Consider the following 18,751-nt stretch of genomic DNA (forward strand, 5'->3'; position numbering starts at 1 on the left):
TTGAATGGGGAAGTCTCTTTGTGGAAATCCTCTCCAAGGTTTACAGAACTAACAACTCTGACCACTAAGCCACACAGCCTCTCAAAGCCTACCATGGTTGGGATGGGAAGCCAGCGGAGAGTTAGACACAGAAGTTGGAGGATGGGGAAGGGGCAGCTTATCTCTTTTGCATGGGCTGAGGTAGTTGTTCAATCCTGTCTGACTCTTTCTGACCCCGTGGTCCACACTGTCCGTGGGGTTTTCTTGGCAAAGATACTGGAGTGGTTTGCCATTCCCTTCTCCAGTGGATTAAGGTAAACAGGGTTAAGAGACTTGCCCAGAGTCACACAGCTAGAACACATCTGAGGCCGTATTGGACTCAGATCTTTCTGACTCCAGAGCCACGCTTTACCCACTGAGCCACCTAGCTGCCTCCTAGCTTCTAGCTGACGTTTCATCCCTCCACTTTCCCACCTCCCCAAGGACAAAGGACAGAGGAGAGTCCTGACCCTCTCTATTGCCCCAGTCTCCTGTCCTCTCTCACTAACTTGCTGTGTGGTTTGGGGAGGATTGCTTTATTCCTCTGAGAGTCAGTTTACTTACACAGTGGAAACAATACTGACTCTAGACTCAGAGGATCTGGATTCAAATTTTGGCTCTCTGACCTCGTTTTCCACATCTGTAAAGTGAAGGGCCTGGACCAGATGACCCCCAAAGCCCCTTCTTAATGAAAATGAATCCTTTAGACAAAGAACCTGCAATGAGGGGAGTGGCTGGGGTGGGGGTGGGGTGGTCATTTCTTCCTTCTTTGAAGTGACCCAGTGCATGATTCTCCTCTGGAACATCCTGGACTGCTCCCCATCTGCCTGTTCTGAGAGGGCTAGGGCAGACCCAAGCCCAGAAGGAGCACATGAGCACTGCCAAGGCTGTGAACTTGTCTGGGCACCTGAGGCCTCTCTGTTTAGTTGGGTTAGGTTGGGCTCATGGACCACAGTGATTCCAGACACGGAAATCTAGGGAGGAGAGTGGGGGAGAGGTGGTGCTGAGACTTTGGGAAGAGGAAGATTGGCTGAAAAAAAATACCTGTTTGGTGAATATCCTGGATTTCCTAAACATAAAACGCCAAGGCCTTCTTCCCTCCCCCTTTTTATTTTCATTTATTTATTTATTGGTGATTTGCAGCTGTGGATAATTGAGCCTACGAGTCCCTCTGGTGGCCCAGAGGTGCATTTCCACACTTGTTTCCTCATTTGCTATTTATGGAGCACCTACTGTGCATATGGTGTCAGGTTACTTTCTTTAAATTAAGAGGTTCTGGTTTCACGTCTGAAGAGCAGTGCATCATGTATAACCTATATCATCAGATTGCTTGCCACGGTGTGGGGGGGGGGGGGGGAGAGGGGAGGAAGGGGAGAGAAGGAGAAAAATTTGGAACTCAAAATCTTCTAAAAAAAATGAATGTGAAAAACTACCTTTACATGTCACTGGAAAAAATAAAATACTATTTACGTAAAAAAAAAAAGTAGTACATGTTCAGGAATAGAAACAGGGAAAATTTTCTACTTTGTGGGATTTGTTGAACAGGGCCTTGATTTCCTTATCTGTAAAATGGGCATGATAGGATCAAGCATTGAGCTGGAAAGGACGTTAGCCCAATTCCTTTCATGCTACAGATGAAGTTGAGACCCAGAGAATCACCCGGAGGTGATCTGAAACAGTTTCATGGCATTTCGAATTGCTAAGAAAAAAGGCTCATTAATTTTTTTTAATTTTAAGAAATGTTATCATTTGAATAAAAAAGAAAGAAAGAAAGTAACAGAACACAGTTTGTCTGGCAGATCATACCCTGACATTTTATTATATCAACTGGCCATCACCAAATACTGTGCACTGAATACCCAGAAGTATATGCATCCTAATAGTGGGTACTGTGAAGAGATATAGTAAAGGGCAGAAACTTGACCCCTGATTTTAGTTGACTTAACATTTTAAATGGACAAGTATAATCCAACATTGAACAATTTTAAGCAATTGTTTTTATGTTAAAAGTCATGGGCAATTCAGCTCTTGGTCCTGTGAATCCTATCGTTGTCTGGAACCTAAAAGATGTAGGAGATAGGAGAGGAGGAAATCCACGTTTCAGACATGGGTTATACAAGAAAAAAGACAAAAGGCACTGAAACAGAGGGTTAAGGAATTGCATACATAAACATAAAGAGGATGAAAATTTTCAAACCTAGGAGGTGCCATGTTCAAACCTTGCCTGGGACAATGGCTTGGCCTGGCTCTGACCAGGTCTTTTAGCCATCTATGTTGATACCTTGAAAAAAGTATCATACAACACTAGAGGGAAGGAAGACTGATGGTTTAGGTTTATGTTTCTTGCACAAAAGAAGAAACAAGATAAGATGTTTCCCAGGAAGCCATTTGCCTGATTGCCTATGGGCTGTAAGGTTATAGGGACCTTACAGCCATCTGGTGCAAAACCTTCGTTTTACAAATGGCGAAACTGAGGATGAACAAGGGTAAGTGAATTACCCATTGTCACATGGAGAATCAAGATCAGATGCAGGAGAACCTTTAGTTTTTTTTGCAGCTTTCCAGGAAAAACGAAGTGTCAAATAAAATTAAATTGTCCTAAACACCTACTTGGTAACCTGGGACCCTGGGATTTCTCTGACTTGTTCTTACCCTGAAGACACCTCCCATCCTAGTTCCAGGGGATTTTGTTTTGTTTTAGTTTTAGGTGTTTGGTTTGTTTTTTCCCCCAGGAGAGGAAAGGTCAAATTCAAGAACCAGAAGATATAGTGAATGACCTAAGGGAGCTTTCCCCCAGTAGAGGTGGCAGCCACAACAGATGCATATATTTGTGTCTCATTTTCAAGCATATTGAAGTTCAGAACACTGAAGAAATGAATACATAAAGGAAAAGGAGTAAAATTGATTGATTCCCAGTCAGTTCAACAAAGCTATTAAGCACCAGGCTGAGGATGAAAAGAAAGTTAAAGAAAAGGAGAAAAAAGGAAAAGAAAGAGAAAGGAAAGAAAAGAAACAACAGTTCCTGCCCTCAAGGAGTTTGTATTCTATTGGAATATTTTATACACACGCGCACACACGCGCACACACATCTGTATATGTATGTATGCATACATACATACATATATACATATATACACAGTTATATTTGCATATAACTATATATAACTTCATATACAATTATAGCTCTATATAAAATCTATATATACACACTTTGCATTCATTTGTTCATAAGTTTATATTGTACTGAAATTTATTACGCGCGCGCGCACGTGTGTGTGTGTGTGTGTGCGTGTGTGTGTATGTGTGTGTTGTCAGCTTGGCAGAGTTTGATCTAAGAAAGACAAACAAAATTAAGTTTTCCGGGTCAATGTTTTTATTTCTCTCAAGCTGGTGGCATGCATGGGAAGCTACAGTCAAAGACTGAGCCCTGCTAAGGGAGCCAGTCTAGAACTGGGCTTCATTTGGGAGTTGGGGTGCCCAGTTTATATGCCTTTTCAACAGGGGATGATATCACCCCATCATCATTTTTACCTCTGGTCAGAGGAAATACCTCTTCTATCAGATCACCCCCCAACCATACTAGACCACTCCCAACCTTGGGCTGAAGAATCTTGAGCTGACAGAAGAATCTGTCTCCACTCAAACCTGAGCAGAGTACAATGGAGTTCCTGTATCTGATTAAATTAATTCAAGCTCGGGTTGGGCTTTGACCAGGATAAAGAGACCCAATACAATCTCATTATCGGTAACATCTTCCTGAAGAAGAAACTGAACTTTGGAAGAAAGTGGACTAGGGAGAAGCTCTGAGTCGCCAAGATAATAATTACTAAGAAAAATCATTTTTCACACTGTGTATTTACATACGTGCATATATATGGAATATAAGCTTCTTCTACACAAGCAAATGAAAAGGTGTATACAAAGTAGCTTCCAGATGGAAAGAGTTTGAAGACCTGGGAAGATCCAGAAAGATTTAGGGTACAGGGGTACTGAGCTGAGTTTTCAGGGAGGCTAGAGATGAGAAGGGTATTCCTTCCAAAAATGAGGGACCACATCTGCAAAGGCGCAGAGATGAGAGGCAGGAAATGGACTATGTATGGGGAACATCTAACAGAAATTTATGAAAGGGAATAATATAAGACAGGAAAGTACAGTACTATTTTTACTATACTATGCTGTCTTTTATAGAAACTTTCTGTGTCTCAGTTTCTCTCATCTGTTCAATAGATGTCTGCATGATTCAATTTCAAAGTTCCTTCTAGCTCTAATAGTCTATCACTATGAGAATGACAGTAGGACCATTTGCCCCAGGATTTCCTTGTGTGTTGTCTCAGGATGATTCGATCTACATAGCTGGTATAAGGTCTGCAAGCACCCGGAGAACAAAGCCAATAGAATATTAAAACATACATTTAAGCCACTCTGGGTATACTCAGGAGGCATGCACATGTAACAGAGTCATGGTACATGCGTGGGGACAGGGCAGCACCCTGCCCCCTTGCAGAGTATCAAGTACCCGGGTCCCTTGCTAAAGGATTTGCATGACCAAAAGCTCCTGGCTGGTCCTTTGTCCCAAGCTTGGGGTTGTATTAAACACGACAGCCAACTGAGCTAGGAAGAACGGCTTATTCCATGGGGTATAAGGAGCAAGGAGAAGCAGCTTCCTTTCTCCCTCAAGGCAGTCTCTTTGTTAGAACATAGCCAATGTCAGTTCTTCCTTGAACTAACAAGGGACAGGAGGAGGGGGATTTCTTTTCTAGCAGCAGCCATGGCTGCTGCGTGTGGCAGCGAGAGCGTGCGCTTGCCTAGGGGAGCCTGACATTAGAACCTGAGGAACTCTGGGAAGAATCTGTTCATCTGCTAAATGACCCTCCAACATCTCATGTTGCCATGGTAATAAAAATGGTGAGAATGACTGGGAGTGGAGGGTTTATACGCAGAAAGAAGCAAATTGTCAGGCAGGGACAGAGGTTGAGAACAACTTCTGGATTCAAATCAGTCCACTCTGGTGGATAATAATGAAGTTTTATATTTGTAGAGTACTTTATATTTTTCTGGGTGCTTTCACATCTCTTATTGTCTTTGATTCTCATAACAGTGATGTGAGGAAGGAAGGGAAAAAGGAAGGGAGGGAGGAAGGAACCAAAGAAAGAAGGGATGGAGGGAGGGAGGAACAAAGGAAAATGGAAGGAAGAAAAGAAGAAAAAAATGGAAGGAAGGATTTTATTCCCTTTTACAGATGAGGAAACTGAAACTCAGAGAGGTAAATAACTTGTGATATAGCCAGTTATTCTCAGAATTTGAGCCCAGAACTCCTAACTTCATTTCTAGGATTCAGAAAACAATCATAGAATCCCGGAATTAGGAGGGATCTGAGAGGTCTCGAAATGTCCCCATCTCCCAAAGTGATACATGAATCCATCCTTACCAAGTAGTCATCCAACCCCCCTATTTGAAAAATCCAGGATCCTGCTCTCCATCCTTCTCTTGTCACCATCCATTTTTCCCTGACTGACAAGATTTCTCTCTTTCAGTTTCCTGTTATGTTGGAACATGGGGGACTCATATGGAAATCAAGAAAGTGGCTGAGGAGAAGGTCACTTTGCCTTGTCATCATCAGCTGGGGCTCCCAGAAAGAGACACCTTGGATATAGAGTGGCTGCTGATGGAACCTGATGGAAATCAAAAAGTGGTAAGCTTGCGTATGCTTAAAGTTGACATTACCAGTGGGAGCCCCCAGGAGCCTGAATCCTCTCCCTTTTCCTTCCTTCTCCTCCATCATAGTGCCCAGGCCTTTAGCATGGCACAGGGTGATTAATACAGCCATTGTTTTTGCTCCTTAGGAACTTACAGCATAGTGATGCAGAGGGGCACAGAAAATACTAGACAGACAACACCTACCTAATTAAATAAAGAATGGATAACATGTTTATGTCAAGGGGCAGAACATCTGGAAGATAGTGAAAGATAAGCTAGTTGTGGGACTTTTGTATTGGGGGCAGCTAGGTTGTACAGTGGACAGAGTACTGGACTTGGAGTCAGAAAGGCCTGAGTTTGAATCCTGCCTCGGACTCTTAATGAGTGGCCCTGGGCAAGCCACTTAAATTCTCTCAGCTTCAGTTTTCCCACCTGTAAAACGGGGATAATAGCAGCACCTGCCTCACAGGTTGTTGTGAGCACGTAAAAACACTTTGCAAACTTTGAAGTACTATATAAAATGTTAGCTATTATGATCTGAGGACTATGGTGACCCATTAATTTTGTCATCAGTTTGGGGCTGTAAAAAAAATACTTTGCAGAATCTCAGAACTTAAGACACCTCAGAGGCCATCTAATCCAACCTGTATCTGACCAAGATTCCCCCCAGGACAACCTCCAACAAGCGGTCATCGGGCTTTCTCTTGAATACTTCTTTTGATGGGGAACTTGCTACCTCCTGAGACAGCTAATTTTGGTTAGTTCTGATTGTTAAAAGGTTTTCCCTTCCAACAGTAATCTGCCTTTCTGCAATTTCCATTCATTGCTCTGATCTGCCTTCTAGTGTCAAACAAAACAAGTCTAATCCCTCTTTCGTGTGATAGCCCTTCAAATAATCCAAGATCACTACCATGTCTCCCACCCCCAGGCTTTCTCTTCTCCAGCCTAAATGTTCCCACTTCCTCAGTGAGTCACAGCTCTCTCAGAACTCTTGGCAACTGCTTAGAAATAGGATACGATCTTTTTTTTTCCCCTAGTTATTACAACTGAAACCAATGAGGATATACACAAGGGAGACACTGACAAGGTTTAAACTAGAAATATCAGTTGTGTGGATGTGAGTCTTGCGAAGTGGAGTTTAAACTTACTTAATACCAGCTGTTTGTGACCATGAGTTAATCCTTCATCACCAGAGTCCTCCCTGCTTCTCACAATGTGTCACTTTCTGGAACCTCTCCTTTCCCTAAACATCACAGTAAGCCTAACCATGAAGCATTTTTTAAAAATTACATTTTATTTTTTTCAATCAGCAAAAATCCATCTTCCCTCCTTTTCACCGATTCCATCCCTTCTCCCTCAACATTGAGAACTAAAGAAAAACAAAACTTTTGTTATAAACATGCAGTCAAACAAAACTGATTTCTGCACTGCCCTTGCCACACACACACACACACACACACACACGCAGGTATGAATATATGTATTTACTGTGTAATATACAATAGATATAAGATATTGGACATGACATCTAATTTTATGTATTATATACTATGTGTTACATATAACACAATCTATAGTGCATATCCATGTGTGTGTATGTATCTATTCTGTGCCCCATGAGGCATTTGTCCAAATTTCCTGGCCTATGCTGAGATGTTGGTCAATTTTGCATCAAAGCAGATTAGAAGCCTCCCCACCTTTTACGAAAAAATCTGAGATGATTGGATAAAGCTGATGTTTGGCGTTTTCACCCTTGCCAAAGCAAAAGTCATTTGTATTGTAGAGACAAGTGATTCCAGGGCCTGGGAAGCAACTTTTGATCTAAAATAGACATGGCCAGTGTGGTTACTCAGCATTAGCCTCCGAACACCCAACAGGAATCAACTTAGGCCCAACCAGACCTCCAGCACCTGCGTTCAGGAGAACAGAAACATCTGCAGCCCAATTTATAGAGCAGGCAGAAGACAGGTGGTTGTGCCTAAGGGCCCAGGCTGAGCACAGAAAGTGGCCTCACCAAGAATATCTGAAATTCAGGCTTCAAGAAGGAGGTAACTGGAGGCTGAGTTTCACAATGACTGTTACTATCTTTCCCAGGCCTAACATCTATCTGAAGACAGAAATGGTTTTCTCCATTTTATAGAGAAAGAAACTGGTGAATCTCACACACTCAGGGCTCCAGGCAGGAAGGGATGATGGGAGGAAGACCCAGGAATTCTGGTTCCCAGGCCAATCTCCACTCCTCTACTCACTTTTCAAATAGGTTTTTCCACCATTAACACCTACAGAAACATTGGATTCTCTCCTGATTAGTGCAGATTTCTACTGTTTACGGAGAAGCAGCTTGTAGAAAGTTAATCTGCTCCATCTGTTCTTATTCAAATCCTAACAAATACAAATTGTACTATTGTCTCACAAAAAAAAAGAGCTAAAAATGTTTAAAATGGCACAGTGGATAGAATGCTGGGCATGGAGTCAAAACAGACTCCTCTACCTAATTTCACTCTTCCTGAGTTCAAATATGGCCTCAGATGATTACTAGCTGTGTGACTCTGGCCCAGTCACTTAAGCTCTTTTGCCTCAGTTCCTCATCTGTAAAATCACTTTCAGTATCTTTGCCAAGAAAACCTCAAACAGGGTCAGGAAGAGAGGGATGCAACTGAAACACAACCAAAATGCCCCAGGGCAGCTAGGTGGCTCAGTGGATAAAGCACTGGGCCTGGAATCAGGAAGACTAGAGTTCCAATCCAACCTCAGACACTTCTTAGCTGTGTGATCCTGGGCAAGTCACTTAACCTCTCTTTCCCTTAATCCACTGGAGAAGAAAATGGAAAACAATTCTAAGTAAATTTGCCAAGAGTTACTGAACAACAGTGCTTCTGTAGAAAATCCCCCAGGCGCTTCACAAGAGGAATAAGCCAACAATGGGCAATTATTTTTTTAAATATTACATAATTGCAATAAATAATTGTTATTTTTCATAATTTATAAAATGTCCTCTACAATGGGTTGGGTTTCTGTTCATTGTTCTCCCAAATAAGGTTGGTTGGTATCATTTCCCCATTTCTTAGAAATGAAAGTTTTTGGTTTTTTTCTGACAAAGAATTTCTTTATCTTCCTATTCCCCACACAATAAAACATAGGCCCCTGATCTGGCGTTCAAGGCCCTCCACAATTCACTCTAGCCTACCTTTTCAGACTTGTCTTACATATATTCTATATCCCAATCAAACTAGACTATTTTTGTCCACTATTCTCAACCTACCTTTCCTCCCTCCATTACTTTGCGCAAGCTAGCCACCAAGGCTGATATAGACTCCCACCATTCCCAGGTCCATAGGGAACTTTGTAAAGTCAAGTGGAGTCAAGGAAGTATTTATTAAGCTCTTATTAAGTCAGGCACAGTGCTAAGTGCTAGGAATACAAATACAAGCAAAGGACAGTCCTTGTCCTCAAGGAGCTTACTTTCTAATGGGGGAAGACAATTTATAAAAGGATGCTGAAAACTGGGGGAGGTGGAACAGGGAAAGTACCCTGGGTAAACACGTTAGAGAAAGTCCAGAGAATAAGGAGTGGAGCCTGGAAAAGAATAACGTCCAATATGAGGCCTATCTAAGGTAAAGGTAAGCTCAAGCTTCTTCAAGACCAAACTGAGGGGCCACCCCCTCCGTGAAGTGACCCATCTTACCTATACCTCCATTGAAAGGGCTGAGTCAGTTCGAGGGACCCCATAGTTTCCAGCCCCGCTTGTGTGTCCCTAGTGCATTTGATTGCATCCTCTTGTCTTTTGTGTGTCCAGCTAGTCAGAAGCAGCCACACCTTATTTCATCCCACCCTCTTTAGGCTGCAGTAGGGGAGGAGCTGAGACAGGATGACCCATCCCTTTTTGGAAACCTGTATCTAGCAGGTTTGTCTTGTAACTAGGTGTGGAAGAGAATAGAGCACCAGGCCTGGAGTCAGGAAGACCTGCGGTTCAAATCCAGCCTCACACACTCATTAGCTGTGTGACCCTTTCCCAGTCACTTAACCCATATTCACCTCAATTTCCACATGTGTAAAATGAGCTGGAGAAGGAAATGGCAGACCCCTGCAATGTCCAAGAAAACTCCACAATGGGTCCTGCAGAGTCAGATGTGACCGAAAACAACACCTATCAGGATTATCTTGCTCTTCCTAGGACAAGTTGTTTATAAAAGCAGTGGGTGGTTTGAAATCTTAGCCCAGCCACGTGCAATGCATTTGATTTGTGTGCTATAATAAATTCCTTTTTTTAATATCATTTTCCTGAGCTGGCCTGATTCATCAGGGCAAAGCCTTAACCAAGATTTTCTTGCAACACCTCCCATTCCTTTACCCCATCCCCCACTACAGGTAAAAGTGAGTTCTCCCTCAATGTTCTTACTGCTCTTTATCTTGCCCTGTCTTTTATGTTTATCTCACTTTCCATTATATCTTAGTTTTAGTGTCTTTCCTCTATTAAGCTGTAAATTCCTAAAGAGTAAGGTATGTGTCCTGGCTTTTTTTTAATCCTCCTTGCCTAGCACAGTGATTTTACACATAACGTATGGTTAATAAATACATGATGAGTCAACAAATGGGAGCCTGGGGCTCAGTCTTGGGTTAGGGGTTGAAATCACAAAATTTGAACATTGTAAGGAAACTCAGGGGACATCTCGTCCAACTCATTGTCAAGCCTGTATAAAAAGCACATCAACAAGGGGATAAAAAAATAAAGTAAGGCATTTATTCAGGGGAAGTTAGAAACTGCTGGTCACACACAGCAGAGACTCCCAGGAGTTTACCTTGGGGGCAGGGGATAATTAGAAATTGCTCATCAGAACAGTGCAGGGGTCCCAGAGTTTCCCAGGGATTGACACCATACAAGGAAGAAGGATCAGACAAGGCGAACTAAGAGATATGAGGAGATGAGGACAGTGTCAAGGAAGCCAAAAGAGAAACGTTCTGATGGGGTGATGGGACCTGGACCCCTAAAAGAAAAAGACCATGTCTTTGAAAGCAGCCCAGTCAGTGAAACTGGGCCTCTGCATCTGGCCCACCCCAGCCCACCTAGATCTCTTAACTAGCTTACTAGACAGTACCTTCAGTGTCAATCTAGGCCTACCCCAGACTACTCAATACTCTTTCACTGTTGCACCTGGCCCACCCCAGACTATTTACCACTCCTTCATCCCATCCAGATGCTTTCACTGTCCGTTTTTTGTACATAAGCATCAGTCTCACCCCCACTGAGTTGCAAATTCCCTAAGAATCTTGCCTGCACTATTGGTGTTACAATAAATCTTGCCACTTTGACTGGAAGATGGTTTGAGTGCATGAATTAATTCCAGGCGGATGCCGCCCTGCATCCTGACATTTAGGAGTTCCCAGCAACCCCAAACTGCATCATTTCCAGAAAAAAAAAAGTCAATAAAATAAATCAGAAAGCATTTCTTTAGTGCTTACTGGGTGCCAGGCATTGTGCTATGTCCTAAAGATACCAAAAAAAGGTTAAAAAATAGCCCCTGCCCTTATGAAGCTCACATTCTTTTTTTTTTAATTTTTATTTTTAGTCTACAATATTCAGTTCTACATAATTTTGAGTTCCAGATTTTCTTCCCTCCCTCCTGCCCTCTCTCCCCTAGATGGCATGGAATCCCATATAGCTTCCATGTATAACTTCGCATTGAATTAATTTACACACTAGTCTCACATTCTAATGGGGGAGTCGACATGTAGATAACTTGGTACATGTAAGATATATACAGAGTAAATGGAAGGTAATCTAGGAGCAGAGAGCACTGCCCCCATAGAGGTGGGGAAGGGACGGAGAAAGTGAGAAAAGTCACATGCAGGAAGTAGGATATTTGAACTGAGACTTGAAGCCAGAGAAAAGAAAAGGCAGAGGTAAAGAGAGAGCATTCCCAGAATGGGCAACCAGCAGTGCAAGGGCACAGGAAGCCAGGTTATGAAGAACTTTAAATGCCAAGCAGGGGACTTTATAGTCTATTCTGGAGTTTATATTTTAAGCTGGAATTTATTGAGCATATGCAAAAAAATCCCCACCTAAATGGGGTCATGGAAAGTCAAACGTGACAGAAACAACTCAATAAAAGCAACAGCAAAAATGGGGGGGGGGGTGACATAGTCAAGACCCATACTTTAGGAAAATCACTGGCTGGGTAGTAGCTGAGGGGTGGGTGGATTGGAATAAGGAGATGCTTGAACCCAGGGGACCAATAGAAGGTGACTAATTGTACAGGCAAGAAACTAGGGAGGTAGCCTTGTGAGTAGAGACAAGAGGACTTAAATGGGAAATGTTAAACACAGCAGGATCTGGTGACACACTGGATGGAGCCGGGGCTGGGATAAGGAGGTGTGAGAGTGAGGAGTTAAGGTTAACCAGGTTATGAGCCTGGGACTGGAAGGATGTAATAACCTCAACACGAGTTCTCTTCTGGAGGTGTTAGGTTGGGGCGCCTATGGGACATTCAGTTCTAGTTATCCAAAAGACCTCTTCTGATCATTCAAGACCGTAGCTCAGGAGAGAGGTTAACTGTTAGTGCCAGACTTACCTATCTGGGAATCATCAGCATGGAGATGATAACTGAACCTATGGAAGCTGCTGAGTTTACTTTGCGGGCTAGTATATAAGGAAAGGGCAGCTAGGTGATGCACTGGGCTTGGAATCAGGAAGACTCATTTTCATGAGTTCAAATCCAGCCTCAGATACTTATTAGCTGTGTGACCGTGGGCAAGTCACTTAACCCTGTTTGCCTCAATTTCCTCATCTGAAAAATGAACTGGAGAAGGAAATGGCAAACTAGTCCAGTGTCTTTGCCAAGAAAACCCAAAATGGGGTTGCGAAGAGTTGGACAGGACTGAAACAGCTAACAACAACAATATAAGGAAGAGAGAAGAATCCCCAGAATAGAGCCTTTCAGCCACCTCTGGTTAATGGGGAATGAAACAAAAGAGACTCGGGAGGGGTCAGACAGGTCAAGAGAGGACCAGGAAAGGAATATCTAGGGAGGTGTTGAGTGCTTTAGAGAGATCAAGAAGGGTGAGAATGAGAAAAAGCCATCAGACATTCATCTACTGGCTCTGTACCTTTGTGTAGATTATGTGGCTGCTTGGAGTATCTTTTCTCCTCATTTCTATCTATCTATCTAATCTATCTATGTTTTCTTTCCTAGCTTCCTCCAAAGCTTAGCCCAAAGGCCGCCTCCATAAGACCTAGACTGTTCTCACTTTCCATCCCCCTAGCAACAGACTAACACCACCACAACCACTCAAAATAATTACCTTGTATTTGTACAGATACATGTTGTTGAGCCAGGGACAGTTTTATTTTTATCTCTGAATCTCCAGCACTTAGCATAGCGCCTGGCACATTGTAGGGAGAGGGGAGCAGGACTTGTGATTTCTTTTGGTCTAGAGTTCCTATACCAGTGCAGGTTAAGGAAATTCCTTCTATTCGTACTTATCAGCACCGGCTTTGCCAGTCATACTCAGTAGGCTGCCAGTGGGTACTAAGAGGTTAAGTGGCTTGTCCGGCTTCCCAGAGTCGATCAGGTCATTCAGACTAGCTCTCCATCCACTCAACTACATTGCTACAAACTGCAGGCTGGCCGAGAAAGCCTAGCAAAGAGGAAATGTTTAATACCTGTTGACTGAATGAATATGCACAAGAATTTTGACTGTGAAGGGGAAAAGAGAAAAGGACGCTGGTCCCTAGATTAGGTAACAGGATTTCAATTCAGCCCAATAATCATTTACAAAGCACTTACCAGGTGCAGTGAGTGCATTGTGCTAGGTGCTGAGAATAAAAAGACAAAATAAAGGAACCATCTTTTGGGATAGGGGAGGATTGAAAATAGCCCTTGCTGGTTAAAGGGAAGTAGTCTGTGAGACAGAGAACAAATGGAGATGAAAGAAAGAGGGAGGTAAGATTAAAAATGGAAAGGATAGGCACATTATTTGACAAATTTTTTGTATTATTTTACTATCATTTCTCTTAGCTGTGAAAATGTACTTTAAATACAAATAATTACAAACAGATATGATTTTAGTTTGAAGTAAACATTTTTCATCTTCCTATCTCTATTTTCTTTGTCTTATGGATTAAAAAAAAATACACTGCATCAATCAGTTTGGTCCTTCAAGGTATTCTTAAATTCTGGTCCTTCTAGTGTTTAATGGAGCCTAGAAAAGGTTAGAAGGGTGGGGGTGAAAGGATTAGTCTTCACAGAGAGAAAGAACATTTTTTCCTCTGCTGCTAGGAGGGTGGTTAAGTGAAGGACAAAGAGGTTTTGAGGCAGATGAGAGAATTAGAAGCAAGAACATTAGTTTAATAGCTCTTTCAGCTTTGCAAAGCACTTCTTCACAAGTGTAGGATAGATAATAAAGTGCCTTCCTCCTCATCCAAAGGGCTAGGAAAGGTTGGAGCTTGAACTCAAACCCTTATCTTCTACTGCCATGTTTAATGCTGTTGCCCCTAGGCTCTTCTTGTGGAGCCTTACTATGGAAAGGTATAAGAATACTTCTTTCTCCGAGGGGGTGGGGAAAAAAAAAGGTGGGGAGGGGGTTGAGAGGCAGAGGTGGGATGTTAAGGAAGCTCTCTTGGGATGGCAGATTTTTGTTTTTAGAGGCAAGATTATCTACTAAATTATAGAGAGAAGTTGGAGTCTTTGGGAGAACATTAACCGTTTAGAACAAAAGATACGGGACTAACGAATGGATAAAAGGATTACTGAGTCTTTGAGGGCTCGTTGAAAGTTAGAGATGAGGAGTTTTTAGTGGATTGAATTGGTCAGTTTCCTTATTTTCTCCAGCCCACAGAAGATTGGAGGACCGGGACTGGGGACTGGCAGTGCTACAAAGAGTTAAAGGAATGAAGTATTCTAGGGTGTTGTGAGAGTATCAGTGAAGTGACTCACTATCAAGTTATGCTGGGTAGGCAGGCAGAAACTAAAAGTTGAGAAACAAGCAAAAAAAACCAGATTATCCTCCATGGAATTTCCATTAAACTTTATCTAGTCTTGCCTGTGTCACTGAAATATTCTGGCCATACTGGGGTCCCTCTGATAAGGGATGGGATTTGCACTAGGCAGGCCCCTAAAAGGAAAAGCCCCGAAATTTTCCCACAGATTTCAGGGAACCCAGGCCCTAACTCCAGATCCTGGAGTTCTCCTGGAGTCACCTGGCTCATCCCAGTCAATAATCCTTCTAACTGCCCTTTCACTGAGGTTCTCCAGCCACTCATCTCCTTTCACTGTCTGCACCTGGCCCACCCCAGGCTACTTGCCACTCCTTAATCCCATCCAGATCTTCCCACAGTCTTTTTCTATATAAAAGTATCAGTCCCATCCTCACCAAAAGTGAAAATTTCTTTAGGTAAGAATCTGGCCTGCTTGTATTGGCATCACAAATACTGTAGTCTCACTAGGGATCTCAGGAGTCTCACCCACCCAACAGGTCTCTTAATAAACCTGGTACATGGACTGAAAGAAAGCTTGAGTGGTAAATTCTTTTGAGGCAGACCCCCCCCCCCCTGTTCCCCTGTATCTCAGGGTTCCTAACACCCCTAGACCACAACACCTCTTCCTTATCAATGTAGCTATGATTGCTGTAGCTACAGATTGTTGCTGCTTCCTAAACTGCTTTCCCCCTACCTATTTCCCCAGATTGAATTCAGGTACCTAAATTCTTAGGACTTCAGTTTTCTCATTTGTAAAATGGAGAGATCCTTACCTTACTCGTGTCTCATCTCTATGAAGTATTGATAAGGCAAATACGTGATAACCCTCCGTGTTCTAACTAAAATAAATATAATATAAGAGGCAACTAGGTGGTCCAGTGGCTAGAGCATTGAACTTAAAAGGCCGAAAGACCTGAATTCAAATCCTTCCTCACATACTTACTACGTATATGATTGTGCAAGTGTCTTAACCTCCTTCCTCAATTGGCTCATCAGTAAAATAAGGATAGTAAGAGCATCTATCGCACAGAGTTATTATAAGGATCAAATGAGATAACATGTAAAGCTGTTTGCAAAACCTTAAAGTGACATATTAATGCTAGCTGTTACTATTATTAACTTATGTAGGGGTCAGCCACTCTGGGAATACCAAGGAAATATTTAATTTAAATATCTAATTTCCTCCTGCCATACGTTACACTTTGGGCCCGCTTTTTACTATAGTTAACTCCTATGCGTTAGGGGAATATAAACTTATTTTAGTATTAGATGAAACAAAATTCAACTCAATTCAAACATAGAATGTAAATTCTAGCACTGTATTAGTAAGGCTATGATCACAACATAGATGATAATTGTCAAAATGCCTACGTGGTTCTGTATCACAAAATATAAGAAACTCTCCATATAGAAAGTAGAAGTAAACCATTTACTCAGACACTCAGAGAACCAGGTCCCAAAACCAATGAGCCCAATCCGTCACAGCAGCGAAGAATTCACTTCACAACATCACAGCAGAGAACCACTCCATCCCATAACCTTGCGCCCCGCTGCTGGGGCCTTCCCACAATCACGCTCACAGCACAGCACAGCACACGTCTGCTCTTTTCCTCAGGTCCAACTCTTCTCTCTGCATTTCCTGTGACATCACTTCCTTTTCCTGTCAGGAAGCGCCTCCCACCACATGTGACCTAGGCTTCCTGTGATGTAAGCAGGTCACACGGCCCATTCACGGGTGGGAAAGATCTTCAAATCTAAATTGCTATTACAAGCACCCAGCACAGTGCCTTATAAGCAGGTGTCTAATAAACAATGTTTGGTTGATTTAATGGGAACCCACTTTTTTGCAAGACTACGGGAGATCCTAGGGATACAAAGATGAAAATGACGCATCCCTTGCCCTCAATCAGGTTACAGTCTAATGGGAGAATATAGAAGGCACCCAAATCAGTTTGATGAAAGGTAGAATGTCACTGAGGCAAAGGAGAGACCCAAAGTACTTCAGGAAGTTGGGGATTTTGGAGGGAGGGAAGAAGCCTTTTTGCCACGAAGATAAGAAAAGTCTTCACGTGCAGAAGGTGATGCCTGAGATGATCCTCGAAGGCAGGGAAAGATTTCAATGGGCGAATAGCAGAACAGAGTGTGTTCTAAGACTGAATAATGGCCTGTATCATTTCAATACAGGACAAGACTGGGAAATAGCTAGTTGTCTGTTCTGCCTGGAAGATAGAGTGCACCAAGGGCAGTAGCAGAAAATAAGATTTAGAGTCAGAACATAGGGAGCCTTAAAATGTCGAGCTAAGGAGTTTCCAGTTTGTCCCATAGGAAATTTGTTCATGTTCAGTCATTTCCAGCCATGTGCAACTCTTTGTGACCCCATTTAGGGTTTTCTTGGCAAAGATACAGGCGTGTTTTGCCATTTCCTTCTCCAGCCCATTTTACAGAGGAGAAAACTGAGGCAAACAAAGTTAAGTGACTTGTCCAGGGTCACACAGCTAAGATTTGAACTCAGGAAGATGAGTCTTCCATACTCCAGGCCTGGTAGTCTATCTGCTTCACCATCTACTTGTCCCCTGTAGGAAACAGAGAATTCTTAAAGCTTTTGAGCAGCAACTAGAATGTTGGGAGTGATGGTGACCTCCTCAGGAAGTCTCTTTTTGAAAATGTGTGGAGGATGGAGCAAAGATATGAGAGAGTAGAGCCCTGGGACTAGTAAGGAGGCTATCAGCATGGGCGTGGCCAAGACCTGAATGAGAGAGTGCTGGCAGGGTGGGGAAGAGAGCATGCATGCATGCATGGAAGATCTATTATAGGCATAGAATCCAACCGATGGCCTATGGTGAGGAAGGAGTCAAAGATCACTTCGGGGTCTCAAGCTTGGGTGACTGACTTCCTTCAAGGCTTTGCTAAAGTCCTACCTTCTACAGGGAGCCTTTCCTAGTTCAGAATCTTAGTACCTTCCCATTGAGATTATCTCTAGGATTGTTTGCATGTTGTCAACCCCACTAGACCACAAGATAATTGAACTTGTTTCTTTTTATCCCCGGCATGTAGCAGATAGTGCTAAGACTGGCACATAGTGAGTACTTAATAAATGTTTGTTGACTGACATAGTAGGTGCTTAATAAATGCCTCTTAATAGGATGGTGGTGATGGAATCCTAATAAAGCTACCCCCAGCCCCGATATTCTAACTTCCTTATGGGCCCCACTGAACAGCAGACATGTCCTGATTTAACCACACAATCTGGCTGTAACCACACCATAAGCCCCCAAGACTCAATATAGCCACTGCCCCCTATCTAGTCACTGCCTCCCCCACCTCAATGTCCTAATTTCCTCATATATACCTGACTGCTCACTAGGACAACGGGTGTGTCCATGAATTCATATTTCTCACAGAACAGCAGGCTTGGCCATGTGATAGGATCCCAGCCACTGCCTCTTGCTAGCCATTGCCCCCAGACCCATTCCTCATATTTCCCACAGAAACAGCAGGTGTGTCCATGCACTCAACCACAACCATATCCATCTAGTCTTAGACAGGACCGCAATACTCAGCCAATCAGAAAGCAGCACCACCAGGATGCCCGAGCAGGATGTAGACTCCAAAACAATAGAAGGGACTTTCCCTAAATAGGCACCTGTGTAGTAACAGCAAATAGCTTTAGGTGAACTTATGACATAGAGAGGCTTGTATCATTATCATACATACATACATACATACCCCCCATGGGTATTTCTGTATGCATTGTAGGTAATCAAATTTGAAGTTCTACTGTGGCTAGGACCCTTCCCCCATTATCTAATCCTTTATCAAACCCCTCGTGCCTTTTTAATATTTATAATTTCTGTTAGGTAATCAGAATCATTACACTATAAATTTGCCTGTGTTGTCTAACTAAGTTGCTGATTCCTCTTGGAACCTAGCCCACCTCTGAGGGGTGTCAATCCTCAGTAAATGCCTGTACTTGGATTAGAGGTGGTTTGACTCTGAATTCTTTGAGACAGTGCTGCCACAAAACACCAGGAAACTGAAACAGTGGTATCATCGACTGACACA

The 18,751-nt window shown here is 42.8% G+C and overlaps 1 protein-coding gene across 1 annotated transcript in view; it reads left to right on the forward strand.

The window, feature by feature from the left end:
• The window catches only part of LOC118835518 (CXADR like membrane protein), a 131,587-nt gene that overhangs the window by 88,429 nt on the left and 24,407 nt on the right, over positions 1–18,751 (forward strand). Inside the window, exon 2 of the mRNA XM_036742709.1 lies at positions 5,553–5,710. Coding sequence (XP_036598604.1) covers positions 5,553–5,710 — 158 coding nt within the window. The remainder of the gene's footprint in view (positions 1–5,552; positions 5,711–18,751) is intronic.

The sequence above is a fragment of the Trichosurus vulpecula genome, chromosome 2, assembly GCF_011100635.1.
Source record: "Trichosurus vulpecula isolate mTriVul1 chromosome 2, mTriVul1.pri, whole genome shotgun sequence".
In the NCBI taxonomy this organism is placed as follows: Eukaryota; Metazoa; Chordata; class Mammalia; order Diprotodontia; family Phalangeridae; genus Trichosurus; species Trichosurus vulpecula.